The 20,988-nt window shown below is 48.7% G+C and overlaps 1 protein-coding gene across 1 annotated transcript; it reads right to left on the bottom strand.

Annotated features, from left to right (window-relative positions):
* Nucleotides 1-4,827: 4,827 nt before the first annotated feature.
* On the bottom strand, nt 4,828-20,259 carry ABL2 (ABL proto-oncogene 2, non-receptor tyrosine kinase). Its single transcript, XM_009080925.1, has 11 exons — nt 20,154-20,259; nt 15,526-15,696; nt 14,265-14,560; nt 13,115-13,387; nt 12,313-12,397; nt 10,508-10,685; nt 9,762-9,946; nt 9,446-9,598; nt 8,506-8,595; nt 7,102-7,275; nt 4,828-6,518 (listed from the first exon to the last, which is right to left on the bottom strand). Exons 1-11 carry the CDS (start codon nt 20,257-20,259, stop codon nt 4,828-4,830), a joined length of 3,402 nt encoding a protein of 1,133 aa, XP_009079173.1.
* Nucleotides 20,260-20,988: the final 729 nt, after the last annotated feature.

The following is a 20,988-nucleotide window of genomic DNA, read 5'->3' as shown; positions in this document are numbered from 1 at the left end:
GAAGGAAGTGATGTGTCACTAACGAAGGTGGTGCAAGACCTGTGCCCTGGCAGGTCACACGTGTCTGTGTCACAGCTAAGTGAGCTTTGCTTACACAACCCCAACAGCCAGAGCTGCCCTCTGACCACTGTTTGATTTTTAACAGCATAAATAAAGACCCTGGGTTTTTTTGCAACCTGACAGAATTAAATTAGTTCTCTTTTTAAAACAGGTTTATAACAATCTTGTCTTTCCTACCCAAATTAACCAACTTCTGGTTAGGACTGAGCAGCTTCAGATATTCCTTAAGGGAAAAAAAAAAAGCAGCATCTACTCAAGTGTTTTTTGCCAATAAAATATTGCAACCTTTATTTAAAACAAAATGCAAATTGGCAAAACTTTGTGGAACGACAGGCAAAGAGGCCCTTCCAAGGGCCTTATTTACATCAAGTTTAACACTGTTCGCAGTTCACAGTCAGACGATAGTGAGAGAATTAAATTAGAAAAACAACCAAAATATATTACAATAACAATTAAAAAACAAAAACAGTTGACAACACTGGTAGAGTGATTGGTGATCAACGTGTTTCATCTTAATCCATTCCTGCCCTCCACAAGTTCACTAGCGATACGCACCTCGTGCCGTGCCGAGCCCGTCGGGCCTCGCCTGCCCACGCGGCTCACACGTGGGAAGAACAACCTCCTTTGGTACAGACATTGCTTAACGTGCAGGTGGAACTAGATCAGGTGTCCCAGAACCTCCTGTCACCTGCCCCGGGCTGAGGGTTGGCTGCACACTCGGCGCCCCCCGCGCTGACCGGGGAGGTTTCCTCACGCCGCGCTCACTGCCTTTGGGTCCTGCTGCAGCTCCTGTTAGCAGCAGAGCTGGTTGGGGTGTGACACGAGAAGACATCAGTGTGTTAGCTCAGCCTGTTAGCTCAGCAACAACCACCTCCTGGAGTCACTAGTGCTGCCACAGCTGCGGATGCCCCAGAGCTCTGAGCAGGAAACCGCGGAGCGCGTGGCCGCGGTGGCCGCGGTGGCTGCAGGGGAGGACTCAGGTAGGTGGGACAGGCACCAGGGCTGGGACTGCTCTGTGGCTGCACAGCATAACTGTCCCACCCTCACACCTCTCACACCGCGTGGCAGGGAGGGGCTGCTCTGTCCCTGCCCCATGCTGTGGGATTTAGTTCCCACTGCCTGCAGAGCATGGAGTGCCCCAAAACTCCTGCATGAGCACAACTAATGGATGTCAACGTGTGTTTGTGTCTCACTGACACGAGGCCAGTGGTGCTCAGAAGAACACCCTGTGTGAGGAGGACAGGGACAGCCTTCCCTCCCTGTTGTGTTCTGCATCAGCAACACTGCTCCTTTCAGTTCTCCTTTCCCAGTGGCTAAATTTGGTGCAGTCCCTAGACCCAGACTCTCCATTCAGCTTCACCCCTGTCCACGCCAATGAAGAACATGATCACATCGATGTGCTGCCACTCAGGCAGCCAAGTGCACCTCTTGGGGGTTAAAAAGGGTGTACAGTGCAGGAAGAAGAGAACTGCACCTGTGAATCAGCTAATTCCCACAGTGGCAGGAAGAGAAAGTGCCCCACTGAGCTCACCCTGTGAGCACATGCTTTGTGCTTGGCATTACCAGCCCGACGTGGTGCCACCCCCACTGCAGAGACAACACTTTAAATCCTAGCCCATACTAGTGCAAGTGAGAGAACCTGGCTGTGAGTGGCTCCACACCCACCATGGCTGCCTGACAGTGCTGAGGAGAGGAAACAACAGGATTTGTGCCCTGTCCCCTGCCCCAGACAGTGGAGCTCCTCACCGGGACAGGTGAGGCTGAAAGCAGAGCAGCAGCCACAGTGGAGACCTTTAAGGCTGAAGAGAGAGCCAGACCTAGCTAAAGGAAGAGGGAATGGCAATGGTTTCAGGAGTAGCTGTGGAAGAACAACTGGATGGTGATTTACAGCAGAACCAGCTATCCCAGACAGTATCATTTTGCTATCCTGTCAGCAGGCAGGGGAACATTCCAGTTTGGGAGTAAAACACCAAAGGGCAGCACAAACAGCAACGATTCTGCAGCCTCCTATTTAGGGGGAAAAAAACCTACTGTCAATCAGCACTGCCTCTGGCACCATCTACCTACCTGATGAGAGATGACAGGTAAGAGCAGAGAAGTGCTCTCCATGGGAGTGACAGCACCTAAATCCCCAAAGTCCTCTGGTCTATGCTTTTCCACCTGCTTGGGCAGGGGCTTGGACCAGGTGACCCCCAAAGGTCCCTCCAACCTCAGCCATTCTGTGACTCTGTAGAAGTCTTACTGCCCAGCTCCTCTGCAGGGGGAAGGAGAAACCAGATGGCATCTGAAAGGACGTGGGGATGACCTGTGGAGGGGCACCAGTGCCTGCTGGGACACAGCTGGTTTCTTCAGAAAGGGCTGGAAGAGGGGAGTTCTAGTAGTTAGAAATTCCATTTTGCTATTCTATTGCTTTTGCTGGAGCTTTTCTGGAAGACTGGCACTCAGGAAAAAAAAAGGCTTCTTTCAAAATACTCCTCAGAACTAGACTAACAGCCTTAAAATGTTCTTTCCCCTGAGACTCCCTTCAGTTTCAGCCTGTTTGGCCTAGGCTGAGCAGCAGCACAATGATGAAACCATGTGATTGTCTGCCGGGGCAGACAGGAGCTGCCCCAAACAGCTGTCCTACCTTCCACCTCCTGATTGTTTGACAGGCCCTGTGAAGCAATGCCACAAGCCTCCTTCCCTCTGCAGATAGTTTGGATGCACACCTTCCCTCCATAAAGATGACTGAAAGAGATAAGGTAAACCACAGAAGCCCTCGGTAAAGTCTGCAAGATAAGGGGCTGGTTGGCTGCACACCCAGGCAGCAGGAGGGGTTACTTGATTCCTTTTTCTCCCCATCCTTTTGCTCATGTGGCCCAGTGTATCACACCCTGCTCCACTACTGTGCCTCCATGCACTGTGGCACAATTTTGCTTACCACAGACCAGGAATAAAATGAGGATTCATCAGCTCGCTCTTAAGATTTATCAAGGCCTGGATCTTGCTGTGCCCCATGAAAAAAAAAGGGACAATCATTGGGACAGACCAGCCTGCTTCCAAACACCCACAGAGTGGTGGCTCTAGACAGAAATGAAGTGCCCATCTCCTAACTCCTCACCTGTGCCCCAGTGCCACTAAATGCTCAAACTAAAAGCAGCACAGCCACACTTTAGAAACAAGGGGAGAAAGCATATAGGCAGAAAATAAAAGACTTAAGGTGCAAAGCAAGTGAGATCCTCTATCACCAGCAGTGTGAGGTGAGCAGCAGCATGCAGGGTACCCAGGTGTCAGCCCTGTTCCCTTCCTCTCCAAAACCACAGCCCAGGTCTGCCCGTTCCCAGCGCGGGGAGTTGTGCGTATACGCAGCAGATCACCTTTCTGAGGCCACACCAGTCCACAGCACCAGGACCAAGGAAGACAACACCAACCACTCAGCTGCTCTCACTCTGGGACTGTTAGAAGGCATCAGAGGCACAGTGGGAGCCCTTCAAGGCAGAGTCGTGACGGTTGTTGTCAGGTCTCAGGCAGAGGAGTGCACATTCCCTACCCCACAGCACAGGACTCTGGACTAGCCTTTAAAACAGAGGAGTAAATGAACAGAGATGCCTGTGGTTCCCTGTGTGCTGCCATCCCTTGTCACTCTGGATGTGGGGAAGCTGGAAGCCTACAGGAGTGGTAAGCACTAGAGCAAACCCCGGGAAGCTGGTGGTGTGCCGGGCCAGGGATCCTGCAGCAGTGAGGGTGTGTGGCAGGCAGGCCAGGCTGTACTTTCTGCAGTGCTGTGACTGCTGAAGGAATGCAGAGAACAGCCAGGGGTGGCAGAGGCTCTGCCTAACCTACCATGGGTCCTCAAGGTGATCAAACTGAACTGGGGAGTCAACCTGGTAACAAGTTAAAAACAATCTAGAGCTTAAAAAAGAAAGAACCCACCCACCCCCAACAACAACACTGGCAAAGTTGTGCAAGAGCTCCAAACTACTCAAAAACGACCATCAAGCAGCACCCGTGCTAGACCACTAGAAACAGGGATGAGCTGAGTGAAGGCTGTGTGGTGGGGAAGGGGAATTCCAGTGGTAAGTCTGCCCAGCATCCCTGACCTTCTGGTACAATGACGATGAGAACGTGGCGGATGAGGTGGACAGGAGGGAAAAGGGATAGTTTCATATATTAACTAACTTTGCAGTTCTCATTACAGCAGCAACAGTGCTGTGGAAGTTAAGCCATCCAGGCTAGTGCATCCACCTCCAGCAGCTCTGAATACTGTCAGTGCATCAGACCTTTGCCCCAGCTGCACGTGACCCTCGGGAGCGCGTCCGGCTCCGACCGCGCGGCTGTTGGTACCGGCAGAGCCCCAGTGCCTTTCCTCTGCCTCAGCAGGAGAGCAGAGCACAGCTGAGCGAGGGCAGGGTCTGTGTAGCTGAGTGGCCTGCAGCCACCCCAGTACTCCAGCTATCACACATCAACCATCCTTCCCAGAGCGAGAACCTGCCGTGGGTTCTCCTGCCTCTCCAAGGGAGGAGCGAGGACCTTCCTTCCCTTGCCATACCAAGCAGATCAGCCTGACTAGGCAGGGACAGATCCTTGGTGTTCTGCCCCTTACAGCTTTAATCTACCCTCTCCATCCCCTTTCTTTTTTTTGAGATGAACCTGTAAACGTGAGGAGAACTCAGTGATCTGAGGTACTTCACATACTCAAGTATCAGTCTTTCCTTTTGAAAGCATCAGTACAGAAAAAAACGTGTCCCCCCTCCCCGTGTGTGTTTCTCTTACCCAGACTGCCAGTAGCTACCTTTGCACCACGTCGCTGATTTCTTGGACACATGACAATAAGTTATTAAGGACGGGGTTTGCCCCAGGGACACCAGCAGCCGTGGAGGACACCTGCAGCTCCTGCAGGCTGAGTTCCAGTTTGCTCACGGCCTCCCGGAAGGCGAATTTGTTGCGCGTGTGCGGGATGCAGTCCACGTAGCCTGAGCAGTAATCCAGCAGCTGGTGCCCCGTGTCCACCAGCTGGCTGTTGGGGGTGGGCTCGGCGATGGCACTCGAGAGCAGATCTGCACACTCCAGCAGGGCTTCCTTGCTGATCTTGTCCGCGGAGATTTTCTCAGCTGCCTGTTTGGTCTTTCTCAGAGCTACTTTCGCACCCGCCGTGCCGTTGGCCATTTTCACTGGGGAGGTGGAAGACGATGACAGAGGCACTTGAGGTGGAGGCATCACAGGCCTCCCGGATTTTCCACCAACAGGTGCTGCTGCCGCCTTCTTACTCCCTTCGCCGGATTCCAGTCCGTGCTGCGCTCCGGCCGCGCCGCTCGGCTCTTCCGCCGCGTCAGGGCAGGCAGCTGGCTGCTGGAGGAGCCTCATCACTGGTGGTGGAGGTGGAGCACACTTTGGTTTTACCCGTCTGGGCCGGTCCCTGTCGCCGGAAGAAGTGACCTGATGCTCAGATAAGAGCTTAAATTTATTACCCTGAGAGTCTGTGCCAATGAGCTGCACATCTGCTGGAGTGTGTTTGAGAGTGGGTGAGATTAGGACTGGCACTTTGTGGTTGTGAGTGGTTGGAAGTATTGCTGCAGCCTTTACTGGAGATGACCACCCTGGCCTCTCGCCATCCTCAAGGGCCCCTTGTCGTGGGCCACTGTTTTTTTCCTTGCCCTTAGGAGCCGCTACTAGCCCCGGACCCTCCTTTTCTTCCGACGCGGAGGGAGTTCGGAAAGGGAGCGCTGTGGCTCCCCTTGGCAAGAGTTTTGCTTTTGGTCTCTCTCTGGTCAAAGCAGGGCCTTCTTCAAACCTCTTGGGAAGCAGGTCACTGCCCCTCCCCGTGCTCTCATCGGGCTGAGAGGAGGTGGACACTGTCCGTTCCAGCTGAATTTTTGACCTCTGGGAATTTCTGGGAAGGGTCATTGCCATCCTATCCTGCTCCGGAAGCCCTGAGGACATGGAAGATGTAGAGTTTGACCTTGGAAAAGGCTTTGAAGCTTCTTCATTGCCAGTGGGTTTTCCTGCTCGCAAACCCAGCGTCTTTTTAATCAGGCGTGGGGTGAAGAAGCCGGTGATGCCTGACCACCCACCACCGGTGCTCACGCCCCCAGCACTGCTGCCACCTGTGCCATCGTCATTGTAGAAGGTCCTCTGCACAAAGCTCCCTCCATAGCACTTGGGGGGCACCAGGCTGGAGTCCTGCTGCGTGGGAGCAAAGGAGAACCCATCCACGTGCTGCAAGGAAGCAACAGAGGAAAAGTTACCCGTCAGCTCGTACTTCTTGTGGGGCTGGTTCTCCATCTCCCGGAAGGAACTGCTGCGCTTGGGGGGCGTGGGAGCATTCCTCTTCTTCATGAAGGAGCTGAAGAAGCCACCTTTCCTGTCCCTGGTGAACGTGGTCTCTTTGGCATCCTCCAGCAGGCTGCTGGGTGATTTGTCCCTCTGCTTGCGGGGCAGCGCGGGAGAGCCGCTCGCGGGCTGTGTGCTTCGGATGAACCCTGCCCAGGAGGAACAAGGGTGAGTGCCAAAACCTATTGCCATTCCCAGCTCCCTGCGTTGCTTTATAGGCCTGGTGTATTTCCCTGCCCAGGTGCTGCAGAAGTAGATAGAGTGAGAGAGCAAGCTGGCACCTTTTTTTGATATGAGGCTGGTGGGATCTGATTTCTTTCCTCTTTACCTTTTTTTTTTCCTAATGCTGCACATATGACCTGTCTGTTGTCTATACTGAGGAAGCCACTTAGGAGAGTTCAGGAAAAAGTGAAGTTGCTCTTTTCTTCCACTTATTCTCCTCCTGTAATTTTTTCCTCTTTCCCCAAATACCATAAGTATAAAAGCAAAATCTCTTGTTGCACTGTCAACTTCAGTTTTGAAGCTGTCAGTTAAAAAACAGCAGCAAAACTAAACTTGAAAGAAAAAAATACACTGGGGTTTACTAAAAGAACATAGAAGAAGCTGCAGATTTCCATTTGCTAGTAAATAACAAACACAGCAACCCAAAGCAGCTTCCCATGTCTTGTTCTGTTTCTCTGGGAATTCACACCCAGAGCACGTGGCCTCACTGCCACTGTCACAGTGCCATACCTGGTGCTGAGCTGGAAGCTGAGTGCTCCACAGTATCCTGTGCTCCTTCAATGTTCTCCTTGTTCTCTGCCTGTTTCTTCAGTGTTCTTGTCTTGGAGGGAAGCATGGGTAACCGGGGCAGGTAAGGGACTATGGAGGAGGAGGAGGCTGTTCTTCCAAGCTCCTCTGCTACCTCTGCAGGGAATAAAAAAGGAATAGTTGGAAGAGAGACCAGCAGAGGAGAAGAAAACCTGGGTCTTTACTGCAAGCCCAGTCTGGCAGGAGGAGATCCACCACTGAGAAATACATAATTTATGGATTTAGCTTTTGTTCAAGTCTAGAGGTATTCAGGGTCAGATGTTTTTCATAATGGCTTCAAACTCATTTACATTTTTATAAATTCAGCCAAGCAAACAGTGGTAGGACCTGTACAGGAGGTCTAGGATTAATCTAGCTGTGCTAGGTTAAGTGTTGCTCAGGAGCTAAATCAGCACTGAAAGCATTTGCCTCTGTTTTTAATCAAGGTGCCTCCTGTTGATGCTTCTGGGATCCTCCAAGAGTTGTGTCCTCTCTGGATCTGGATCTAAGCTGCTTTGCTCCTCCCTATTAGAAGTGCAGACTGCATGTTTCCTTTCCAACACCAACAAAAGGTGACTGGGAAAAAAAAAAACAACAAAACACCAGGAAAAAAACCACCAACAAAAGGTGACTGGGAAAAAAAACCAACAAAACACCAGGAAAAAAAAACACACACTCCTGGCCACACCCAGGTTGGCATTTGTGTGGCCACTGGATGTGTCTGTTACAGATCGTCCCTGGCAGAATTCCATCTGGTGTGTTTTTTCTGCAGTAGGGAAGTAGATGGATCAGTTTCATATTTAATGTAAAAGATTTTGGTAGGTGCTCAGAAATTTCTGTTATCTGCTGAATAGTATCACACGCCTCACCAGCATTTACTCTCTGCCTGATTATATTTGAGACCTGAGTTGCAGAGATTTGCTCCTAGAACTAGCTAAGTAGAAAATCCAGAGATTAAGACACACTTTTTAGAAACGAAGCCTGGTAGAATAATATCTCATGACCTAATTGCTGCAGTCAGCAGGGGACTGTGACATGCAAACTTCTTTCTCCCTGTCACTCTCTACTGCTCACTCAGCCTGGGAAACAGGAGAGGAGAAAAAAATCCTTAAATCAACTCTTTGGCATCTTAGTGCTCAAAGGAAATGACACTGTTCCCTGCATATGTCTGAAATGTGTTCAGTATTTCTGCAAGTCAGAGAACACTTATCCCACTTATGGCTAAAAAAATAAGTAAGGGATGGAGCTCCATCACTACCCCCACAGTTAGCAGATGAGGCTTGAGGCACAGCACTCTGGGGATAACCTGCAGTGCTGTGCCAGGAGTAAAACAGCAGCAGCTCTCACCCTCCGAGATGCTCGAGTCGTGGAACATGGTTTCAAAAGCCTGGTGGGTCTCAGCAAAGGAAGGTCTGTCTGGTGGGTTCCACTTCCAGCCTGCAATGTCAGAAAGCAGAGTAAGTCTCAGTGCCTGAAATGGGCAGGGGATGAACTTTTATTCTGTGCAAGGAGACAGAAAGTAGTCAGGCTCTGGGCTTGAGACTCACTCACTGGTCTCAATTCATAGCAGCACATAGACACCCTACCCTATCCTAACAAACAGATCTGGAGCATAAGGAACCAACTCTAAAAATCCCAGCTCTCTGCTACTCCACAGGTTTTTCTGATCTCCTCATCCCTCCTTCTGACCTTTCCAGGGTGAAGGAGAATTCCTTATTTGCTACCCCTGCTTGGACTGAACACATCTAGCCCGGTCACAGGCAACTGCGTCTGCAAAGCTCCAGGCAACATCCTGCTCAATGCTCTCAATACTGAACTCCAGGCAGACCCTTCCAAGAGAAGGATCTGTGCACCCTGTGGGAAGGAGGAGAGTGCCTTCATCCTAGACAGAGCTTGGAAAGTTATAAAAGGTGTCATGATACAAAGTGTCATTTCTGCAGTTAGAAATCTGCACTACCAGAACATGTTCTGGAAGCACTCAGTGCTGTTATCACCATAAGGTCTGGAGAGTGAGTAGCATTCTGCTCATTTTGCATTAGTATCACATCAATTCCCAGTTTTAGGGATTTTGTCAACTTCCTGAAGGTTATTTTGAGCAGTAATGTCCTTCATTCTCTGTTTGATAACTGAAGTCCACCCTGACTTCCTTTGCCAGGCTGGGGACCAGGTGTCCCTGGAGACAGGCTGTTCACTGCAGATTCCTCCCACCCTGCCAGGCTTTGCCCCCCAAACTCCAGGACAAACACCCTGCCAGGCTTTGCCCCCCAAACTGGACAAGGATACTCACATGCCCTCATCAGCTCATACACCTTGGGAGGGCATCCCTCTGGCTGTTCCATCCGATAGCCCTTTTCCAGCAGATCATACACCTGAGAGAGGTCAATGCCTGGGTATGGTGACATCCCATAGGTAGCAATTTCCCACAGAAGCACCCCAAAGGCTGCAAGAGGAGGAAAACAAAAATTCTATGTCATAAATCTGCCCTCTCCTTGTGTTGCTCATTACACTGTGGCCTTTACTGCAGCTTGAGGCAGCACTGTTGTCTTGCAGATATTTCAGCAGGTTACTGTCTAAGCTAAGAAAACTAAGGTGAGTTTTCTTACCCCACACATCTGACTTGATGGAAAAGGTGTTATAGGCCAGGCTCTCAGGAGCTGTCCATTTGATTGGGAACTTGGCTCCAGCATGAGCTGTGTAGGTATCACCAGTCATCAGTCGACTTAAACCAAAGTCAGCCACTTTCACCACATGATTTTCTCCAACCAAGCAGTTCCGTGCTGCCAGGTCCCTGCACAGAGGAAAAATGCACAACTGTAGAAGAAGAAGGGGCTTCACACACAGTTCTGGGGTCCCACTCATCTGTACTCTGTACAAGGCAAGGTGAGCTCTGCCCTCAACAGCGTCAGAAACTGAGTGGACTCAGGAGCAATGAGGTAAGTCAAGATTAGGGTTCATTCTTTAGATGCTATTAAACTTCTAGTCATGACAGGTGCTACAATAAGAGTTGAGGGCACGATGAGATCAGCAGCTCATCACACACTGGCAACAGGTTTATGGCATGGCTTTATCTGACTGGATGAAAACAGGACTTGGGGTGGACACAGGAGACACAGGACAACACCAACTCTAACAGCTGTCAGGGACAAAATTGCAAGTCTGCTATGGAAGTCCTGGGGAGAAGGTACTGCAAGACAGTACTAAAACTGAACAGCCAATGGATAAGCCATTGTGAAACCAACTCTGGGAGAAACCTCCCCAAAACCAGGAATTCCTGGGTCACCCTGCTGGTGGGCTGTTTATCACTGCAATCTGAAAATGCTCCCACTCAATGTGAATGAAGTTCACCCACCTGTGGATGAAGTTCTTCTTCTCCAGGTACTCCATGGCAGAGGAGATCTGAGTGGCCATGTAGAGCAGCACGACAGCACTGACTTCCTCCCGGTTGCACTCCCGTAAGTAGTCCAGCAGGTTCCCATAGGGCATGTACTCTGTCACAATGTAGAAGGGTGGCTCCAGGGTACACACACCTAGCAGTGAGGAGGGAGGATGTGAATGAAGCTTCCCTTTCTTACCACTGTTCCTGGTTTAATATCCATTTATTGCATTTTGTGCCAATGAGCGTAGACTTCTACCAGCCCCAGGTCAGTGCAGCCCAACTAAAACTCTCTGCTTCTGTCTGTTCATCTGTCCATCCACTTCATGGATAGAGAGGAGCCTTGAAAGCACTCTACTCCTATAGACCATTCACAAAGCTGGAGTTCTGTTCTTTGGAAGAATGAAACAGGAGGTATTTTGAACACGTGATTTGCTTTTCATCCCCTCTCTGCCTTCACAAGGCTAAGGAGTGGCCAGCTGGAAGCAGGTACCTGTCAACTGCCAAGACTTCCAGACTGAAATGTCACTGCAGAGTAATGTGAAGCACTCCCATGTGCTGGGTAAGGAGTCAGCACGGTGGGACCTGCTCCTAAAGCAGCATTCTCACACATTCCTGGGATGACTACTTGCTACAGTCACCACAATTAAGTCCAAAGCAAGTATTGGTGGAGGAGGAGGAGGAGGGCAACAGGATACTCTGCTCGTGTCTCTGTGAACTCCCCTGCAGCACCACTGTGTGCTTATTCATACCCTTACATACACACAGGAGTAAAACAGCCATGCTGTGCATCAGAAAGGGCAAAAATGCAGCTCTCTGATGAGAAATCTCTTAGTCTCTGCTCCTGGAACCAGACAGGGCTGGGCAGACACTTCATCTGTGCCTGTTTTTTAAATGGGTACAGAATAGTTGCCATTAGTAAAAGCCTTCACATTCTTCACATTTCTCCTTTCATCCCAGGCTTGGCTTGACAGCTCCACTCCCCAGAGCAGCAGAAATCCAGAGGCAATTAAACACCAGTAAAGGTCTAGGGTGTCTCCTTAAGAATCTTTGTACATGTAGAATTAACAGCTATGCAGACTATTTAATAATGATCACCATATCATACATCTGCCAGCGAGACAAAAGGGCACGGCCAAGCTGCAAAGCCTGTGGATTTCTCCCATTCATGTGCTGTTTGATCTCGTGTACTGATTTGGTGTACACAGGGCCCCCACAGCAGCACTGATCTGGTGTCTTCTGTTTAATTAGGGACTAATTTGTTCTCCTCAGTGCAGCCTTTTCTATAAATGTCTCTGCTTTGAGAAGTACAAAGAACAGCATTTGTTGTGCTTCCAGTATCATTTTTTCCTTTCACTTTGAATTTTCTTACAATTCTGCTCTGTTCTCTTAGGAAAATAAGTCCTGGAAAGTGCTTTTGTAAATCTGGTTTAACACAGCAGAGGAGGAATCTGAGCTGATAACTGAACCCTGGAGCATGTCTAAGGCCAAGGACACAGACTAACAGGAGGATGATACTGCAAACTTTTACATAACACACAGTCATGCCTCAGCATTAAAGTTGTCTTCTAATGTAAGTGACTGTGTTTGATGTTTTATTTAAAATCAGTGTCTCCTGGCTCAAATATTACATAAAGCAGTAAGCTGTCAAAAATACCACCCCAAAACCTGCCCTGATTCAAAGTTATATAAATACAGGAAAGCTGCCACTGCATTGAAACAGGTTTCTGCCAAAATGAAGACTAAACAAGAAGAGAAGGAGCAAAGGTTATTTCACTGACCTAACAACTGCACCAGATTTGGATGCTTGATCTCCTTCATCACAGCAGCTTCTTTCAAAAACTCCTCCACCTCCATGGTATCTTCCTAGATAACAGAGAGCCAAAAGAAGGGAACAATTACCTTCATGAGCAAGGTCTGGGTAACACCACACATCCTCACTGAGTACAAATGCAGACAAGGACACCATCAGTCTGGTGTTCTGGCTTTCACCAAAGCAAAATGTGACAGCCCTGAAAAGCTGCCTGGCTGGTCTGCAGCATGGCAAAGGGACTGATCTGCAGTACCCAGACTTGCCTGTTTGATACCTGCTGTGCCTGGTGAGGAGGAGATGCTCAGATCACTGACTTAGTTCCCCCGCCTAGCTATAAAAACAGTTTGAAAGCTTCCTTATTAGTGGGCACACAGAATTGCAGTTGTTGATGCTGAAACAGAGAAGGGTTTGATAAGATAAATTGAGAAGCTGAATTTTTACAGGAGTGGAGGTCGTAGAAGGTATTTTTCAACACCGTTGATTTCTTTAAGCCTCCACAGCTCCCCTGGGGGAAGGGCTGGACTTGGTAACCATTTCTACAGGTCCAATTTGGACATGCAGCTCCTGCTGGGCCAAATTTCCACTTGTTTCTAAGCCACATGCACTGGTGCAAGTTTGATAAGGTAACTCTGGTCTGCATGGATTTTATGCAGATCAGCACACTCCATTTCCTGCTGTTTGTATCATTAGGTGGTACAGTTGAGAACATTACAATTTCCTTGCTCTCTCAGAAATGGTGACCAGCAGTGTGGAGCAGTCTGGAAACTCACCTTTAATGTTTTCACAGCAACTGTGAGATTGTATTTCTTCCAGACACCCACGTACACCTCGCCGTACTGCCCTCCCCCGAGCTTGTGCTTCATGGTGATATCTGTCCTCTCCATCTCCCACTTGTCATGGATGGGGGACACTCCATACACAGTGGGCTTATTGCACTTGGGTGCTGGGTAGTGCAGAGTTGTCACCAGGCCATCTGCTACTGTTGAGTGATGGTGCACGAGCTCTGCCAGAGTGCTGAAACGGCTTTCTGCTGTCACATACACCTGTCAGGAAACAACCAGGAATCTGCTTAAATGAAGGCAGCTGAAAGCTTAGTAACACTGGAAAACAGGTACAGTATAAACATTCTAAAGTGTTCTTTTTCATAAAGACAGAGAACCCAATTTTAGAGCATTTGTCCTCATCTTGTTGGGCAAATGACTATTAATCTGTAGGATCTGTAGCTGCAGAAGGCAGCTAGGTGTAAGCTATCACTTAGGAGCTGTGCTGTCTCCTGCCTTGTGCTTCACAGGACTAGAAACTGGAATTCTTGCAGCCAAGCACAAGGCCTGTTTCTGCATCTCTCAACACAACATACTACAGTTTGATCTAGGGTAAAATGCTTATATGGACCAGTGGAAGGCCATCACCACCCCAACCACAGCTGCCTTGCTCCTCAGCTGCTTTCAGCCAGGGCAAGTACTGTCTGCTCTTCTTCCAAAGTGCTGTTAGGTAAGTTTCATAGTTTCGTAGTATGTTAAAGGGTTGGAATGGAGCTTATAGATCATTGAGTCCCAAGCCCTGCCCTGGGCAGGGACACCTCCCACCAGAGCAGTTGCTCAAGGCTCATCCAACCTGGCTGTGAACACTGCCAGGGCTGGGGCAGCCACTGCCTCCCTGGGCAACTCACCACCCTCACAGGGAAAAAACTCCTTCCTAATATCTCAATTTCCCCTCTTTCAATTTATCCCCATTCCTCCTTGTCCTGTCACTCCACTTCCTAACAAAGTTACCACCAAACTCTTGACATCCATGTTCTTTGTGTATACTAACAAACCAGAGGGCCTGTCTTCTCTCACACACCTCCCTCCCTTAAGAGTCAGCACCTCTTAATTAATATCCTTACGTCCTCTCCCCCCAGCATTGTCCAGAGCTCCTTACCTTGCCATCTGAGGTGGTATTGATCCTGTAGTGGTAAACACGTCCTTCGTACCTGAGCGAGATGGAGAGCTGCCCTGGGCTGCTCTCGCTCTCCCGGACCAGGAAGCTGCCGTTGATGAGGCTGCTCAGCAGGTACTCAGCTGCACTGCGGGACACCGGCCCGTGGTACCAGGAATGCTTCTCCAGGCTGTTCACTGGAGTGATGTAGTTGCTTGGTACCCAGCCCTGCCCATTCTTCGAACGTACCTCGCTCCATTCTCCGTTCTGGTTGTAACCCAGGACTCGCAACTTCTCACCTGTGAGCCGAAAGAAGAGAGCAGGCTGCTCAGCAGGTACTCAGCTGCACTGCGGGACACCGGCCCGTGGTACCAGGAATGCTTCTCCAGGCTGTTCACTGGAGTGATGTAGTTGCTTGGTACCCAGCCCTGCCCATTCTTCGAACGTACCTCGCTCCATTCTCCGTTCTGGTTGTAACCCAGGACTCGCAACTTCTCACCTGTGAGCCGAAAGAAGAGAGCAAAGTAAGCACCCAGGACTCGCAACTTCTCACCTGTGACCAGAGAGAAGAGAGCGAAGTAAGCACAGCACAAGGTATTGGGGCTCACTCAGCATCAGCTGAGCCTGGGTTTGTAGCTTAACAGTAAAAATCAACTTAGAACTAAACTGCTGTATATCAAGTATTTATCAGGCAAAGTTTCAGACAGAATACCTAGGCTGCTGTTCCCTGATTTACTGCAGTGAGAGTGATGAACTCAAAAACTTGTACTTTTTAGACTAGAAAGACTTCCATTGGAGGGATGAGGTTTGTCTCCTTGAAGCCTTAAGTGACATGTGATTCAAAACAGTTCCACAGCAGGTCATGTTCTGACATATGCACTGACCAGAAGCAGAGTCTGTGCAATGCTTAATTCTTGATTCTGCCCAGGTGGAAGTGCTCAGTTCTGTTACCATCCATAATGTAATCACTTTCCTCTGCCCCTTCCTACAATAGGTATCTCACAGGGTCAGTGATCTGGGGAGCCTAGACCTGGCCTGGGCTGGACTGTTGAGCCAACAAAACTGTATCTGTCCCAGGAGAACTGCCCAGCAGTGTCCCTCCAGCACCAGTGAGGGACAGACCAGCAGCTTATCACCAACCACGTAGAGAATCTTCTTCTCTAACTGCACTACTCCCATTCCCATCTGGGAAAGGACCCCACTCTGTTTTCTGTCGCTCAGTTTTGGGGCTAGCAGCTGCTGTGTGCTCCCCAGCCTCACTCACCTTTGGTGATGCTGAGTGTGTTGTCACCGCTTGCTACAAAATCGTAAAGTGCAACGAAGAGATTGGGGTCGCTCTCGGTGGCTCCGAGCAGGTTCTCCTTGGAGCTCCACCTGATGGCTTCGTTCAGGGCCTGCGGCTCCACATCGCAGCCGTAGGGGCGGTGCAGAGCCTCTGGGGAAACAGCACAGGAGGCAATGGGTTTGTGTACCACTGTAAATCACTGAATCTTGGGATACGCTCAGTTAGAAGGGACACACAAGGATCACTGAGTCCAACTCTTGGACCTGCACAGGACACCCCAACAATCCACCATGTGCCTGAGAGCATTGGCCAAACACTCCTTGAGCTCTGTCAGGCTTGGGGCTGTGACCACTGCCCTGGGGAGCTGTTCAGTGCCCAAACACCCTCTGGGTGAATAGACCAAACAGTGCCCAAACACCCTCTGGGGGAATAGACCAAATTTATCAAACAGATTTAAACAGACCAAACCCCAATGCACAGCAGAGCAAAGCTCCTACTGCACACTCTACCCTTAGGGAAAGGGAACAGCAGTATGGACTTTTACATCAGTGGGTTTCAGTCCTACTTTGCCAACTCTTCATTCTATAGGTTCCTTCTAGCAGGGGCTGGAGAAGGTGATTAACTGCCCATAAACCAAGTACCAAGCTACACATATAAAATTTCTATTTAGTATTTATTATATACACTACTATTTCTATACAACTCTATGTGAAAGTCTTTAAGCATTCATGAATGATGAGTGGGTGCAAAATTAAAAGTGCTTTTGTAGATTACATGGAGGAAACCTTCCAAAGCCAAAATGTTCTATGTCTCTGTTGTTCCTGTGGTGAATGTAGATAACCTGGATCTGAAACCAACATTACAAACACAGGGAAGGCTGAATTGTGGCACAAATGAGAAGTGTAAGTTGGGACAGTAACTGACTCAGTACTAGCAGAAATCATGATGATTTGTGATACATTTCAAGACTGTGTAAGTAAGAGGTGTAAAACTGACAGGGGCAGAAGGTAGCACAGGTGATGACAGGTATTTATCAGCAGTGTTTCTGAACACTCAGGCAATTCTGTTTTGCTGTTTCAAAGGACAACTGATGCAAACTTGATAGTCCAAGGGATCAGATATGTTTCATTAACAAAAGAAACAGGTCCCTACACTCCTTGTGATGATTAAAACCAATCTAAACCCACAGGGTTTTAGAGAGAACTGTGGTAAGAAGCAAAACTGCCTGAAAAGTTCATGGTAGTGCCATGCCAAGACCATTATTAGCTTGCTAACCCATAGAGAGGTTTTCCAGGAACATGTAGCAGAATAAATTTCATCATTATGACAAGAGAAAGAGCAATGTTGTGGCTTCATGCATGTGGGCTGCTCAAGGGGGGGAAAAAACTGTGAAGGTTATGCATTTTTAATCTGATGGCACAATGGATATAAGGTCCTGTCCAAATATCTACATCTGAATTCTCTTGTTGAACTTATGGAAATTTAACTGTGAAAAGGTTTCACTAAATACACCAAACATAAAAAGCTCTCTTTGAGAAATCTGAGGCTTGCTTTGCTTTACACTCATTGCTTTCACCTGTTCCTCAGGGGCTGAGAAGTCAGGCTTGGGATGTCTGTAAGCAGATCACTGCCAGAAAATGTGTGTGTGACTATCTTCTCACTTCCCCACAGACCCTGAGATGTACACTTGTGAGGGAGAGCTGGTCTATAAGGCACTTGAAAAGAGAACAAAGAGCTCAAATGTAACACAGGACGGGAAAACTGGGAAGTCAGCGAGACACAAACCAGGAAGAGGCCTGTGCCAAGTAACAGGCACAGTAATGTGCCAAATCTGTGTCACAGGGCAGAGCTCAAGCCTGGAAAATGAGGACTAAGGGGGTTTCCAGCCTCTAATGCAATCCTTCCACTGTATCATAGGGACATGAGAAAGTAAGTGGTTGAGGTTTGCTCTGTTTTATTACTAAGTAAGTGGTTGAGGTTTGCTCTGTTTTGTTATTGAACATGTAGCTAAGTGGCTTTTGACTGTGTTTCTGTAATTATTTGGGGTTATACTGCTTTGCATAACCTGTTCATCTTGCAATTACTCAACAACACACCTCCTAAGCCTTGTCAAAGTAGCCTCCATTGAGGTTCTCCTAGCAAGAAGGAAAGTGACTGCAGAATAAGCCACCAGAATGTCAGTTCCCTGGTTCCATTGAGCCTAGCAAGAAGGAAAGTGACTGCAGATTAAGCCACCAAAATGTCAGTTCCCTGATGGCACTGCCTGCAGATGCAATATTTACTTACCCTTCTTGCTCCTAACTATCAACCACAATTAGCTTCACAATACACTGACCCTTCAGACTGGGTGGTATCATGGAAAAGAGGAAATCCCAATGCTCAGCTACCTACACTGCAGCCCTAGCAAGAAGGAAAGTGACTGCAGATTAAGCCACCAAAATGTCAGTTCCCTGATGGCACTGCCTGCAGATGCAATATTTACTTACCCTTCTTGCTCCTAACTATCAACCACAATTAGCTTCACAATACACTGACCCTTCAGACTGGGTGGTATCATGGAAAAGAGGAAATCCCAATGCTCAGCTACCTACACTGCAGCACAGCTGCCAACATCCCACTCTATTTTTTTAGGGCTGGGTGTGTGTCCAGTTGTTAAGCTCCAGGAAAGAACACCAGTTCCTAAATCCAGCTCTCTTTATGGAGTAAAAGTACATATTTAATTAAACAGTACATTTTTATACTCCTACAGTGACTTGTGTTAGTGTTTCAGTGCCTCAAGCAAAGTCACTCAGCAAATGTGCTGTATGAGAACTCTGACTTAGCACCTCTGCCAAAGAGCAAACTCAAAAGCAGGGAGTTTCCAAGAAACACCTGACCCTTCTGCCCTGAAATACCTTAATGCTGTTTAAATACCTTCTTACTTTCAACTATATATCTGCCAACATGTGAAAGGCTTTAAACAAAAACATAAGCATTTATTCTAAATCAAAGCATCCTTTAAGTTTCTCTCCCAGCTCAGGCAGTGAGCACCCAAGCCCTGTTTCCCACACGTGTGCCAAGGGTGAGCCTGAGGCAGCCCAGTGCCAGCTCAGCTCCAGAGCTGGCACAGCAAACCCCCTGCCCAGCTCTGCCTGCCCACACAGCCAAGGCACAGCCAGCAGAAATCCCACCTGCTCAGAGCCAAGCAGCTCTGCCCACATGGAAACGTGTGGGGCTGTGCTGGATCTCCAGCAGGGAGTCAGAGCAGATGTGGGACTTCTACCACTTCCTTGGGAATGCCAGAGGGCCTGGCACATGTTCTTAACACCCACTTGATGTACAAAAAAAGCCAGCAGAAGTTAATGTTTGATGAGGAGCTTGAATCACTTAGCTACAGTGCTTACCTAAAAGTCACATACCTAAAAATCAAATGCTTTTAAGAGTTTATGTCTCACTAACTTCCTTCACTTTCATCTCAGAGTGACTTGGATGCTTAAGTAACTGGAAAGGTTATATATACTAAAGGGGAATTTACCAGGATAAAAGCACCTCTTGCAGGTTATTATTACACAATAACCCACTCTGCTCAGCACAGTGTGGGATCTACACCATCCAGTACGTAGGGCTAAGGAAGGGCAGTGAAACGTGATCCTTGCAGAGATGTCATTAAGGAAACTCAGCTAACCAGAGCATATCACGAATGCTGCCCCTCCAGCCAAACAGTCTGCACCAAAAGTGAGGAAATGACCTGGGAAGCTCTGTTTTATATCAGCTAACCACAAATCATATATGATCACTTTCATTTCCTATACAATGGAAAACTTACATCATCACTTAGTGTACAAGTAATACACAGTCACGCAAGGAGGTTACGCTTCACCCAACCCTTCCTTTCCTTTACTCCCACGATTCAATCTCCTCTCTGGATATGCCTCTGCTATTCAGCCAACATGCAAGGGGTGTTTTGTCCCCCTCCCTTGCTGCCAACATTGCAAGTAACAGTAGAATTACAGAATCACAGAATCAGCTGGGTTGGAAGAGACCTCAAGGATCATCGAGTCCAACCCTCCCGTGGTCACTAGCCCATGGCATTAAGTGCCACATCCAGTCTCAGCTTGAAAACCTCCAGGGATGGTGAATCCACCACCTCCCTGGGCAGCACATTCCAATGCCTGAGCACTCTCTCTGGAAAAAATTTCTTCCTAATATCCAACCTAAACCACCCCTGGCAGAGCTTGAGTCTGTGCCCTCTTGTCCTGCTGCTGGTTGCCTGGGAGAAGAGACCAACCCCCACCTGACTCCAACCTCCTGTCAGGGAGTTGTAGAGGACAATAAGGTCACCTCTGAGCCTATCTGGGACCAACCTGTGGTCCCAGAGCAGGAGGTAAATATGCCAAATGTTACATCTGAGAGTCACACTAAGTAGTGTCTATTTCTGAAATTCTGTGTCACTGCTCACAAAAAGCAGCATTTCAATGATCCTGAAGTCTTGATAAATGCTGGCAAACTCAGACCTGCCTTTGGCTGGTCTCATACTCCAAGACAAAGACTCGAAAGCACCCACATCCTCCTTGAAGCACTTGGAAAAATACAGGAAAGGGACAGGATGACACTCCTGAGCATCCTACCTGCGAAGCACACACCAGGCTCGGGAGCTTCCTCGCCGAGGCAGCAGAGCAGCTTTCCCTCTCTGCCATAGCTGCTGGACTGGAGGAGGACTGTCCCCACAATCATGCTGTGCTCCCCGGCAAGCAAAGAGGCTGCTTGGCAGAAATCCTGGGCTGCCACTGCCAGCACAGAGGGCACCACGTGCAGCCGATCCCTGTCACAAGGCTGGCAGCGCTGCCGGGCACGAGGAGGAGAGACTGGGAAAGTCAAGCGGTGGGTTAAGGTGGTTATTAGCTGGAAGTGAGGGCGGAGCTTTCCAGGGAACGCTGAATAAACAGAGGATGTGGGGACTGGATTGCAAGTTGAAACAATTTGGAGATGAGCTATAGAGACAGAGATTTGTTCCACTAAGACTTAAGCAACAAAGTGTTTGGGAAGAAAGCAAACAGTTTCCTTGGAGAAATTCCTTCGCCCAAATGACAAAACAGAACACCCGTTACAGGGACCGCCCAGATTGATTCACTTTTCCACTCCACATACCACTGCTGGAGCACTGTTTACGTGAATCAACAGCAAAGGCTGTTAGTGAAAACACACACCTAAGAGACCACAACACACATCTACATGTGAATGCTCTTGGACCTGTCAGAAAGCAAAGCCAGCACAGCATACCCAGTCTGACTTGTATTTAGTAACACTCAGGACAGCTCTCCAAAAGGGCTCCATCAATTACCTCTCAACTCCTAAGGTTTGTAGGATGAATCCTTTCAAAGCCCTAGTTTTTCCAGCAGAGCTGTATGGTTTGTAGCAGGTGGACATGGAAGGGTTAATGAGCAAGCACTCACCAAGGCAGTC

This window comes from Acanthisitta chloris, unplaced genomic scaffold, assembly GCF_000695815.1.
Source record: "Acanthisitta chloris isolate BGI_N310 unplaced genomic scaffold, ASM69581v1 scaffold32818, whole genome shotgun sequence".
NCBI classification, from domain to species: Eukaryota; Metazoa; Chordata; class Aves; order Passeriformes; family Acanthisittidae; genus Acanthisitta; species Acanthisitta chloris.
This window is presented reverse-complemented; position numbering and strand designations above follow the sequence as displayed.

Excerpts from the sequence above, each read along its gene's own strand:
- ABL2 (XM_009080925.1), bottom strand. The coding sequence starts at position 20,259 with ATGATTGTGGGGACAGTCCTCCTCCAGTCCAGCAGCTATGGCAGAGAG. Across the intron at positions 10,686-12,312 it reads AAATCTGGTGCAGTTGTTAG|GTGTGTGTACCCTGGAGCCA; the intron begins GTCAGTGAAATA and ends CCTCACTGCTAG. Across the intron at positions 9,599-9,761 it reads CATCAAGTCAGATGTGTGGG|CCTTTGGGGTGCTTCTGTGG; the intron begins GTAAGAAAACTC and ends CTCCTCTTGCAG.